Source organism: Polistes fuscatus, unplaced genomic scaffold (assembly GCF_010416935.1).
Source record: "Polistes fuscatus isolate 324 unplaced genomic scaffold, CU_Pfus_HIC Scaffold7, whole genome shotgun sequence".
In the NCBI taxonomy this organism is placed as follows: Eukaryota; Metazoa; Arthropoda; class Insecta; order Hymenoptera; family Vespidae; genus Polistes; species Polistes fuscatus.
The window spans coordinates 9,614,896-9,628,063 of record NW_025113151.1 but is presented as its reverse complement, the minus strand read 5'-3'; the positions used below and the strand labels follow the sequence as shown (position 1 = coordinate 9,628,063).

General features: G+C 31.9%; 2 protein-coding genes across 4 annotated transcripts; both read right to left on the bottom strand.

Annotated features, from left to right (window-relative positions):
* Nucleotides 1-226: 226 nt before the first annotated feature.
* LOC122524301 (guanine nucleotide exchange factor subunit Rich) lies at nucleotides 227-5,757 on the bottom strand. Its single transcript, XM_043646463.1, has 15 exons — nucleotides 5,420-5,757; nucleotides 5,165-5,272; nucleotides 4,881-5,036; nucleotides 4,490-4,804; nucleotides 4,305-4,396; nucleotides 3,957-4,230; nucleotides 3,729-3,881; nucleotides 3,450-3,650; nucleotides 3,024-3,387; nucleotides 2,746-2,951; nucleotides 2,332-2,673; nucleotides 1,744-2,233; nucleotides 1,379-1,667; nucleotides 826-1,298; nucleotides 227-699 (listed from the first exon to the last, which is right to left on the bottom strand). The coding sequence occupies exons 1-15, from the start codon at nucleotides 5,552-5,554 to the stop codon at nucleotides 227-229; spliced, it is 4,071 nt and encodes a 1,356-aa protein (XP_043502398.1). The 5' UTR covers nucleotides 5,555-5,757.
* An 820-nt stretch (nucleotides 5,758-6,577) lies between these two features.
* On the bottom strand, nucleotides 6,578-9,413 carry LOC122524496 (la-related protein 6). Of its 3 annotated transcripts, none has more exons than XM_043646817.1 (4): nucleotides 7,993-9,413; nucleotides 7,577-7,910; nucleotides 7,170-7,490; nucleotides 6,578-7,091 (listed from the first exon to the last, which is right to left on the bottom strand). In XM_043646817.1, exons 1-4 carry the CDS (start codon nucleotides 8,767-8,769, stop codon nucleotides 6,931-6,933), a joined length of 1,593 nt encoding a protein of 530 aa, XP_043502752.1. In that variant the 5' UTR covers nucleotides 8,770-9,413; the 3' UTR covers nucleotides 6,578-6,930. The 3 variants fall into 3 exon arrangements, with proteins under 3 accessions (XP_043502752.1, XP_043502753.1, XP_043502751.1); XM_043646818.1 differs by having other exon boundaries at nucleotides 7,224-7,490; XM_043646816.1 differs by having other exon boundaries at nucleotides 6,578-7,490.
* Between the last annotated feature and the right edge of the window lie 3,755 nt (nucleotides 9,414-13,168).

The following is a 13,168-nucleotide window of genomic DNA, read 5'->3' as shown; positions in this document are numbered from 1 at the left end:
TACTGGACTCAACTAAGCCAATTATAAATGTAATATTGATTAAAAAAAAATATATATGGTATATAACTTTTCTTATAACTGAGTCGTTCACAGGTCAAAGTGGTTAACTCCATTTTTAGAATTTTTTTAAATAGTGCTTGATTAATGCTTAACTTTTTATATTTGAAATAAATTTCTTTAGTAATTAATCTTAATGCCATTAAATAAGAAATATTTTCATGACCGATCAATAATAAATGATACGACAATGTATGTTCACTTTTTGTTTTGTGGAGTTAATAAATTCGACGAATGAATGAATCAAATAATGTAATAATTGATTTAATATACTGACATACCATTCTGACTGAGACCACCTTGTAAGAGTTAAAAGTCCATCTCTTAAATTCGTTATAGATTCAAGGGTTTGCATTGGTGCATGTGCTGCTCGCACAGTTCTTGCCATAGCTGGTGCATCTCTTAAAACCACAGCCAATATCGCTGCCCATCCTAAACAACCACCTTCAAGGAACAATTGCAACAGATATCTAAGTTGTACTTCTGCTCTGCTAACCGGAGCACAATGTGAAGCTACATGAATTTCTGTTGGCTCTATTGGTTCCGAAGAAACCCAACACACTGTACCCACACCAGTTCCCACAATTGACTCAGCGTCATCACGCCAGATTGTACTAGCGTCACTAATTACGCTACTCGTATCTAAAATGATAAATCATTTACATAAATATTGTTAATTATATTGTTAATAATTATTAAAATTAATCGATTTGGCATATAAATGGCTCATGCATATGTTTTTCTTTATATGAGCAAATATAATATTACCATGCAACATATTTGGTGTTAGTTTCGCTTCAGTGGCAGGAAATTGTGTTTCTAAGCTAGCAACAGGAGACACCAAACTAGTATAAGGAGGTCTGCCACTAGGTAAACTTGTATATCCACTATCTGGTAAATCAATAGCAAAATTAGGAGTCACTGTTTCATCTTCAGGACTTTCGAGATTCACAGATCTTATTGATCGCAATGATGTCAGACTAGATCTTCGAAATCTTTGTAAATTAGGAAGCGACAAAACTGGATAAGGATATGAAAAATCTTCGTGTACAGCTTTCAATGCAGCTATAAAATCATCAATCTTAGCTGCTCTATCGCGTTCTCTACCAAGCCACGTTACCAAATGAAAATCTAAATGGGCAGCAAATCTTCCCAAATCTAATAATCTCCGAGCTGAAAGTAATCGACGTGCGTGACGCTGTAAGATAACGTCAATGAAAAATTCTTCGGCTGAGCTTTCTCTGGAAATGAAATTATAAAAATCGTTATTGCGTTAAAAAAAGAAACAGTATATATTTTGATTAACTCATTCTGCACTTACTTGGTATCAGACTTTTCTATTTTAACAGTCGGTACAGATTTTTTTCGTCTCATAACAACATTTCTAGTTTTTTCTAACATAGAGGATGGTGCAATATCTTTAGCCATTGATTCAGATTGTACTTTTGGTGTTGCTGTAGTACTATAACTACGACTCCTAGACACTTGCATGGTTCCTAATACGAGAGATAAGTCATCTTCATGAGGTGATAAAGGAGGGGTTTGTGTGTGTCCTCCTAACTTGCTTGTACCACCCCAAGATGTACGAGGTGACTCCACATCATTTGGATCTTTAAGAAAAATAAATATTTATATTATCTGGAATTTAATTTTTTAAATAAAATTTGTTCTTCTTTCGCTTATTACCAATAGCTCTTAAAAAGCGAACAAGATCCTTCGAAAGTTCCCATCTTCCTTGTTCCAAAGCAGCATCTAATAGCAGAGTAGCATGTTGTCTGCTAACAGTTGATGGTTCAAGATTTTGTAATATAATTAAATAACTAGCAGCAGTGTCAAGTTGTTGCCTTTGTAAACAATCTTGTAAAAGTTTCTTAGGTGGTCCAGCAACGGAAAATAAATATGGCCAAAGTGCTATTTCAGTTTTTCTTGCGCACTGCACAACCGCTCTTGCCCATACTCCTGGAAATTCTCGGATGAATTCTACCACAGACGGTAGTTGAGCATCTGGAATTGGTTCTTTACTAGTTGCTTCCTCTTCTAGTACTTCATGAAGTAATAATTCTAAGGAATGTGGGAAGTAAGGCAGTGCGGAACAAGATCGTGCTATTTCCCATGCGTGATATCCTAAATTTCGATGAATTAGTTGTCGTAATATTTGATGAAGATAAACTTGACTCTAAAATATTAAAATTTCAAGTATATTTAAAATCGTTTAAATTAAATTTAATTCAACTATATAAAAATATAAATAAATATATGCATATACGTATATACCGTTAATTCTAATAAACTAAAAGGCAGTGAGAATGGAGAATTAGTATCAGATGTAAACAATACAGTGTCATTTTCAGCTCCTAATAAGATTGCATCCTCGAATAATATAGCCAGAGGATAAATGCACAAGTGAAAAGGCAGCATTATTCTTTTACTCATGAATGTATGTGTTTTTTCTTGGTGATTTCTTGGAAATAATGGAAGCCAGACACGCATGCCATGAGCACCACAGAACAACCATAATGCTTCAGTTAAATGAGGCTTGTCTCTTCTTGATCGCCATGGCACCCATACATTTTCAACACACGAAGCTAACACCGTAGGAGGACTACACGTAAAAAACTATAAAAAAAAATCAAGCGAATTATCAATTTTACAATAATTCCAAACTATTATACTCAATAAATAACTTACGATATCAGGATTATCAGTACAATGCTCGCGCTGAACCATTAAAAGTCGTCCAGAAACATTGAGTAAAAGACTTTCAGGATGTGGATGACTCCCTGCTGTTTCTGCACGAATTGTTGTTAATGTTGCACTTACAACGCAAGCAGGATGCACGCAAAGTCCACTAATATCCACAGTTTGTATTCTAGTTAATTCAATATCTTCCATTTCTTTAAAAGTAATTACATTTTAAAAGTCAGTTTTAACATAATTTTTATTATCATAATTGTTTCACAACTTACCTCCATTTCCATCCAGTATTATATCATAGATACTAATTTGTGCATTAGCACAGAACGTTAGAAGTCTTTCTTTAAGTGTATTAAGTAATAATACTTGAGATGGCATTCTAATACTCTTTACATAATTGTTATCGAGTCGAGTATCTCGTGGGTACATTCTAATTTCATCTCTATCGTCCAAAAGAGAATAACTACTTGCTATCAAAAAACCACGATGCCATAATAATCCACCAGTTACTATGAAATCTCTTTCTTGACTTTCATTTCCAAAAAGTTTCCATTTACGAGATGGTAAGGAATAATGAGCTAAGCCTGTTCTACCAGCTACAGCAATGCTTAACCCTTCGTTGTCAATTGCAGTATACTATAAAATGCAATATAGTATACTAACAGTTAATCATAATAATTTACTAATTATGAACTTACTCTTATCGGCCAATTGGAACCAGTATAAGCACTTGGAATTGGAACAACTAACCACTGTTTGCATCCGGCAAGAGTCTGAGTTATAATATCACTGGGACATTCATTTGAAATATGAAAATTTGATGTGGTGGTAGACATACCGCCACCAAGATTTAAATAAAGTCTATCTTCACCTTGTAAGTATAAATGTCCATGATGACCCTTTAAAACAAATAAAAAATATAAATATATTATAAAAGAATAACTTTTTTATAATTATGGTTAAAAATTCGATATTACCATACATGGATTAACCGTAAGAGGGCTTTTTACAAAATCTAATTGTATAAGTGAACGCCTTGCATGTGTCAGCTCATTTCCATTTTCTTCCATTAATAATGGTCCTGGTAATTCTCTCAACATCCATAATTGGTAACCTTCCGCTGACCATTCCTAGAAAAGTAAAAGAAAAAATAAACAATATTATGAAATATTTCTATTTCAAAATTAATATCAGACTTCATTTACCATTGTATGAATATGTAAGGGATTATCACGTGTTAAGTCTACACGCAAACCATAATCCCACTTTAAGCTGCATAATAAAAGTGCACCAAAAGTACTCCAGATTGCTAAACCACCACCTTCCCAAGCTAGAGCTATAGCACAACTATCAGGAGTCCATCTTAGACATCTAACGCAACCTGGTTTTCCAGGATAATCTTTTGAAGACAGACTTAATGTATGCGATACTTCCAATGCTCCAGTAGTTTCATCAATGTAATAAACAATACCCTCCGAGCTGTTAAAAATATAATTAAAAAGTTAGATTTGTGTGTACATACAGTATATCATATTAAAGTATACAATACTTACTTTCCTCTTCCAAATGCAATTAAACGATATTTGTGATTTACAGCTGCACAAGTAGCATCATCTACATCCTTGGCCCAAATTCCTTGAACTTGCTGAAATATATTTATATGAAATATTATCAACTTAGTATTGAATATAAATTCAATAATATATATATTAATTATCAAATATATTTATTAACTGACATTTGGGTCAAATTTTAATGAATGAGCTGTTAAGAATGCTGCTTTCCCAGTGCTAAGAACAATAGCAAATCCACCAACTAAAGGAGAATATTCAATATCCATAACATAGGCATTGTTTTCAGTAAGTGGTACAGCTGTAGTGGATATTTGTTGGTCTACGCTAAATGGTATTCTACGTAAATCAAGTGTATAGTCTCGATTTACTGTACCATCCCATTTATGCCGTATTACATGACTTGTTTTTGTTGCAACCATAAGTTCATCACGTATACATACTAAAGAACTAATTCCACCATCTATCCAGGCAGACTTTTCCTGATAATAAAAGTATATATATCCATTTATCCATTTTTTAATCATTGTCAATGCAATATTTAATCAATATGCTTACGAAAGACAAAACTAAAGATGGAATAACTTCTTTAATGAAAAGTTCAGCACTATCACGTTTTAGGCTTGTAACAGGAGAATCTCTTTGTTCGTAAAGACTTTTTCCTTCTGGACCTTTGTCTGCTAATCGATAAAACAGTAGATAGCTGTCGGATGTCTATAGAAATAATGCAAAATAATTAGTATTAACATTTTGAACAATTAATATGTTGACTACCACATTGATCAACCATTGGATGACAGTCAACATATTAGTATAAAAACTTTTAAGCATACATCACTTACTGCGATAACTAACATACTGGAATCTGGTCTCCATTGTACCAAGATATTTTCTCCGTGCTTTTTCAAAGAATCAGCAGTTCTTCTTATAAACACGATAGGTATACAAGGCTACAAAATAGTTTAATTATTATATTAAAGAAAAAGTAAAAAATATAGTCAAATATGAAATAACACAATATGATTCTAATGTCAATATAATTTTCATAATATAATTACAAGTATACCATATACATTATTTTATTTAAAAAATTGTACCTTGCAATACCAGATGGTAAGAAAATCTGTCGTTAATATAGCAAATAATATTTTATCTCTATTACAAACAATGGCCTTTATTTTATCCGGTTCCGTGCAATTTAGGACTCGCGGCCATCCAATAGGAAAAAACATCTTTTCTAAAAGAGAATTTGATTCTGTTACGTTCACATTTCTTTTTCTTGTTCTTCCTTTTTATGACTTCGTTCAGTAATCCTCACTAATTTAACAAGTAAACATATCCTAACCTTAATATTACGAGCATAGATGCGACAGAAACAGGTCATACTAGGTTCGTATACATGCACGAATGCGCAAGAATTTCACCACACACAAGTTATTTATTATTCGTACGTGTAATACTTTTATATCATATTAGTATAAATTTAATTCTTATTCTTTTGCAATAAGATATTCTTATTATTTGTATTTATCATATTTATATTCATAGTATATAAAATATTACCTACATAATATATAAAATATATAGAATAATATACTATTATATATTAGATTGCTTGGAAAGTTCGTGTCCATTTAAAAAAAGTCATTAAAAGGTAACGTTTTTTTTATTTATATAATATATTCGATGTAAATATATATATTTTAATTTAAAAATACATTCAATAAAATATTATTTATTAATAAATATAAATAGAAATAAAAATCACACGTAAAAAATTTCAATATAAATGCATAATGTATTGTTTTTGCTTATAACATTAAACAAAATATTTTACTTCATTGTCTTTTATATACTATAAATAAAAAAAGATAAAGAAATATATAAAGGAAAGCTTTATTTTTTATTTAACTTTCGTACAAATTGAATCGATCAGGAAATAATAAAAAATATGTACAAAATAGATTAATAAAAATACAAAATTAATATTTACTACAATGTAGAATGACTTGATTTGATTATAATTTGATGTTAACTTTAATATAAAAGAATTGTAAAATAAATTTAATACAGATAAACATTAACGTAAGATTGATCAATTATATAATTAAGCTCTACAAAGTTTATAATAAAAATACCAATAATTCAATAATCCAATAATATAAATGGCACAGTGAATATATTTAACAAGTGCATCGTTAGATGTCATATTTAATAAATTAATTCTGTATAGTATATCGGATTTGAAATTCATGTTTTTCATAGTCAAACTTTTGTACTTATTTCATTAAGTTTTTCATATCATACATTCAATATACATATACATACATAAAGCATACATGAAGTTTTATCATTAGAAATATCTATGAATTTCATTTCAAGTACATAAGTAAGAGGGGGAAAGAAAATTTACAATATTGAAATATTTTCCAATTTTTCTATATCATATCACAAGGGGGAAGATATAACAATGTTAAGATGTATTATTTTAAAAGTATTTTATAATTTGTCTTTTCTATTATAATAATAATAATAATAATCCTGTTTAAGAAGGATTGGAGATCATTATTTAACATGGAAAAAGTCATGGCGCATACAGGATAAATTTTTAACATGCTGGTTCCATAGTAGGTGTGATAGGATTCATTCTAGGTGGTCGGCCAAAGCCACGCGTTCCGTCAGGACCGGAAGGCATCCTTGTTACATTTTCAGGTAAGTGTGTCATTATTAATCCATTGTTATTTCTTGATCGGCAAAAATTATTTTGCTCTGGAATCGAAGAACATAAAGATAGTCTTCTGACTCCAGGATCGTAACCCGAATCTCGACTACAAGAGGATAACCTACGGAAAAATGGGCCACAGTCTACTGAACCTCGGCGACTAGGATTATAACAAGTACCGTTACACTCGGTGCTAGAAGTTGAACCACCGGAGCAACAGGAAAAACGTCGATTTTGTTGATAATAATAACCGGGAGGGTAAACTATAGGACAACAGCCAGTTTCAGAACCGGAGGAACAGGAAGAATATCGTCTGCCGTAGTTGCTAGCATCTGAATTAGAGCCAGAACTTGAAGATAAACGGCGAAGAACGAAACCGTTTTCGGATCCTGATATTGAACAGGATGATAATCTGCGCGATAGCCAAGCATCTGGTGACGGTGGACCTGTGTGAATGATAAATATTTATATTATAATTTATGAAGGTATTGTTTGATCGTTGATAATGTTTAATTAATCAATAATAATTTACCTTGAAAAGGATGACCAGGGTGGCCAGGATAAACGTGATATATAGGATATCCATGAACAGCCCTTCTGTATTTTGCTTTTCCATCTTCAGCCTCGGATCCACTGGCGCAACTCGATGAATTATAACTATCTTCTTTAGTCAATTTCGTGACGATTGTCTTTTTCGTCGGTTGCTGTTTTCTTTTCTTATCGGATAACTGTTGTAATTCGAATATTTTCGCACCGCCTAAATTCATTTCTAAAGCTAACCTGGCTGAAGCCGAATCGGTAAATTCAATCATGGCACATTCCTCAGTTGGCTTCAGTTCTTGTCGTTTAGAGATTGCCTGTCGGACCTAAATTAAAATTGGATTTTTTCTTTTTATAACGTATTTCAATTAAATTTACTTTTATTTCGATTGAAAATAACTATGATACCTCGGCAGGTGCAGGATGTCCAGGCTTGAGTACTCTGATGAGTGCGATTTCACCACATGGTTTAAAGATTTCGGCTACCGATTCGACCGATAGTCTTTCCACGGGAAGCCTAGCAGCTAAAATCGTTCTAGATGGTGTTGTTTGATCGAAAGCTGGCAAAGGATTAATCCTACGTAATTTAGTACCCTGAGGATTAACTTGCAATTTGGAGGACTTAGCTAAAGCAGCACCGACGACCCTCCAATCCTTGGTTAGATGTTTGACTCTTTTAAAACTTGAGACGAGTTTCAACGATACGTAACCCTCTTTATTTCTCTTCACGTGTTTCAAAAGAAAAGCATCCTTTACTATACTTTCATCGGCAAAATAAGATTCTACCTGAGCGCAGATTTTCTCGCTTAACTCGTTGTTAGGTAAGATAAAATTATCTGACTGATCTTGTACAGTAGATTCTTTATTATTATTCGATGTTACCACTTTCTGTTTGTCCAATTCTTTCTGCGTAACATCGTCCAAAGAATCTACACCCGAATCTTGTTCGACGTTTTGTTGTTTCATAATAACATCAGTCGATGATTTTCCTTCGCTATCCGAAGTCATACTATCAGATTGATCAGCTTCTTCATCCTTAGAACCTCTTCTATCGAAAGACAAACTAATATCGCTGTCGACGGAAGAAATACTGTCCCTTGTATCAGACTTTTTCATCGGCGGTGGGGAAAACGTTAAGTTACCGACCTTATCTCTAGATTCTTGTTGAACTTCTAGCTCATCCATCTTTCCAAGTTAATAAAACCCAGTTGAAATATTTGTTCGTATTCTTAAGACTTCACCGAGCCCCGAATGATTTATTTCCATCGAGTTATCCGAGGAGAAAGAAACCCGTTCAAGAAGACGGATCAAATTCTACGACTGTTGGTTTGTTTTTTCTTTTTTCTTTCTTTTAACTAACATTCAATCTCCATTTAATTTCAACGTTTGACAACATTATTCCTTGGATATCGTTGCAGAGAGATCGTGATTGATTAAATTTTTTTAATAACGATCATTGACAAATGTCACTTGGTGTATAATACGACCCGACAAAAAAAATAAAGATACAAGTAAAAGAAGGAACGTCGATGGTTTCTTAAAGGAATCTGTGATCTTACGCGAGCAGTAGCGCGATTTTAAAGGGAGGACACCACGGGGAGGACAACAAGGACAAAATATGAAGGGGCATGGATGGATGGATGGATGGATGGATGGATGGATGGAAATTAAGGGAAAAAGAACGAGGAACGATTTTTCCCCCTCCTCGTTCACAGGTGAATGCGTGCGTGCGTGTGTTCGGTTTTAAAATATAGGGAGGGAGGAAAAGTAAGGGGAACGTTGCGCGATCCGTGACAGTTCGAGCGACAGTGGCCTTCCATAAGATATTTCCACTTGTTTAAATACTTTCGCCCGTTCCCGCGCATGCTCGCATGCGGTCAAATGTGGCAATCCTCCTCCTGGTCGTCGTCGTACGTCGACAAGATGGTCAAGTTACCCTGAGGTCATGACCTTCTTAAATGACAACGAAGAACGGAAGCTTGGTTACTGTCGAGGGCATCTAATCGGACCTCGATTAGACTAACACATGGATACATTCTTCATATCCGATGTGTTTACGGATTTATTTAGTCATTTAATCGAATACTTTTATCGTGTTCTAAAAAGAAAATCTCAAGGAATGATTTTTCTTGAGATAAGATAAGAATAAAAACGTAGCATGATTCGTGTAAATACAAATTTGTAATATTAATTGCATAATATTTTGCATTAATCAATCAAGGGTGCACACAGGAGCGGAATAAGGAATTTTTATTTGAAATTACAAAATAGTTTTGAGTATTTTAAAAGTATGTTTTATTAATCTATTAAATAAATATTTAATATATCAGAGTATGTAATATAAGTGATCATGTATAAAAATATATATTTATACTCAAAAGAGAAAAGAAAAAAAAGAAAATGAAGATTTGCTGTGGTTGAGTAGCTAGTTATAATATTAAAAATAAAATATGTGTACAATATATAAATGTGTATAAAAATGATTAAATGGCATAACGGTGGGAATAAATATTTCTAATCATCGAGAGTCTAGACTCGATTTTCGTATCTTGCGGAAGTAGGAGGAAGGAGAACACGACAGTAGGAAGGAAAGATGTTTTTATGGTGGTGGTGAACCTTGATAACCTCGAAGAGGCCCCCCGGGCTTATTCACAAACACTTCGCGCATTGCATTCGGACACTACCAGCATAATAATAAATAGGTCAAGTGCGGCCGGTACGGTGTGTATGCCCATACGAGTTGTGAGAAAGGACAGAAAGATACATAAGATTCATCGTACTTTTATCGAAAGGGTTCTTTCTATGGGTTCTTTCCTTCTCCTCTTTCTTTTATTTTACACTCTTCCATCCTCATTCGTATAACTTTCCATACTTATATTTTATAATATAATACATATAACTTTTGTATTTAATATTTATATATTTCAGTTTTGTATTATTTATATATTATTTTGAGTTTATATATAAAAAGAAAATCTATAGAGTTACGTAAATAAGTTTAAGAATTAAAACGAAAGTAGTACGAGAGTTTTATTGTTACCGGAATTGTAATTAAATATGTCTACCTGTAATATACTTATAATTCCAATTAATATAATAACGTATGGAATTTTTTGTTTTAATTTAATTTCCATTCTGATTGTAATTGATATAATAATATAGAATATTTGTTTTAAATACTAATTAAAAGTTTGTATCAAAATACTGATCCAATTAGAGGTAATCTATATATGAAACATTACAATAATTAATAATTAAATGAAAACAAGTTTTTTCTTTATCAGACACCATATATTAACTTATTCGTAATTACATGTTCTTGTAACGCACGACTTATTAAATAACTCTGTATTTAATATCATAATCTCTGTAACGAGAAGCCTATATAACGAAGCCCATAAAATGTCTTTACTTTTTTTCTAACTTGTTCCTATTTATGTTTCATGTTTGTAATCGATAAGTCATGTTCTTACTCCATAAATCATATCTTTGGAAACTAATAAAATTAAACAGAGTCACGTCGTTTGTAATACCCGTTCTCTTCGTTAGAATCATTTTAATAAATTAAAAGAATGTTTCATATATATATATACTGGTAAAAGAAGAACAATGTGTAAGAAAAATTGGCTTTAACGTTTACGTAAAAGCATTTGACTCATCGATATTGTATTCTTTTCTCCCTCTTATATATGGCTTCTCGTGTATTACGCAACAGTTATTTCGAAGTTTATCGAAGCTCTCTAAAATGTGAATATCTCTTTGTCCGTTTACAACTTATTCATTATTTTGATTAAATTATTGCGAAAATTTGCATCGTTTTGTCATCGTATAAAAAACTCCTAACAAAATAATCAAAACATTTATAGTGAATCGCGAAAGTATTCGTACATGCTGCTACTCTCACTGTAAATTTTCAATAATTGGTAATTGCTTGTAACGCAAAGCTTCAAAATTCTTCTACAACGAAAAACATATTTTAGAATCATTTTAAAATTTCAATTTTATTATTAATTTTTTCAATTATATTAGTCTACTTTCTCAAAATTACCCGACACATATATACGAGGGTGGGTTGAAAAACCTTAACGAACTAAAACTTATATTATTTCTTTAAGATAAAAATAAGCTTGACACCGAAAAAATGGTTTCTATGTTAAGCTCAAGACTTTTCAACTCGCCCATATATAATATTATAATTAAATAAACGTCAGAGAAATAAAATCGCATTTTGTTGATGCTATATTTTTTATTTAATTGATATTCTATTATATAACAAATGAAAATTAATCAAAATGAAATATACAAAACCAAAAAAAAAAAAAATAGTATTTCAAATTGATTAGAAATTCTCGGAAGTAAGATTTAAGTATTTACGAATAGTTTATTTTGTTCTTTCTCGTAGGAATGTCCTTGCGCGGATCTTTTCTTATTCCTTTTTATTCAACAAGGTCTGCATTTATAGTAGACAAGTGCACGAGTTGAATCGTTGAAGGAGAGTCCATGGAGATGACCTCGCACTTCACCAGCTCGCATCATTGACTACGCAACCTCCTCTGTCTCGTCGTAATATAATACAATATCCGCCAAGTATATCTATAGAAATAGACGCAGTCTCGTTGTTAAGTGATCAAAGTCGTTGACCATCTCTACTGTGACTAGTTCGATCAAAAATCATCGATCTCGAGGTTGCGCATCTATTCATCTTAATCACAAAATCAAACTTTCTGTATTCCTAATGAAATATTCATTCCATCAATTAATTCATTTGATGCAACGTATGATATCATACCTTGTCATTCAAATTTTTCAATTTTCTTTCGAATGACTGTGTTTATTTATACAATCTACTAAATCATAATTATAATAGTATTTTCGTATCCAACCCCAATTACGTTATTATTCAAATATTAATTATCGCATTTAACAGTATTTATTTAAATTTTCCTATTATCAATATTTCAACAATTTTTAATATTTCAATCATTAATATAGCCATCATTAAACATATTTCATTTTTGCATACATTAATCGGGTCAGCAATGCGTTCAATTTTAAAAATTTACGCAAATTTTATAAATATAGTATAATATAATGATTAGTGGTGCGTTAATATTATTTATCCTACTTTTGTTTTTGCGTTTTAATTGACTATTAAAAGATATGTGTAAACTTTGTAGATATAGTATAGATGTGTTGATAAACGCTAGTAAAGACTACGTAATGTGTTACGGATTCTTTCTCTCTCTCTCTTTCTTTCTTTCTTTCTTTCTCTTTTATTGTTAATACATACGAGGTTCTCGGAGGGCGGCAATTCCCTGCGGCGATTTTCACTACTTCAGGACACAGTCTCTTATTCTCTTTGACGGAGATAGGAGTTACGATCGAAACTAGGTCAGGGCAGCCTACTAAATGACCGAATCAATTTTATTATTAAACTTATCAAATATGGTTCATATCTCTGTACTAATTTATTTCGGAGACTGTTAAAACGTTTATTTTTTAATGCGTTCACGTTTATTCATATTTATTCATATATTTATTCGGATTATTAATTAACAGTAATATTTACTACTAATCTTCTTTC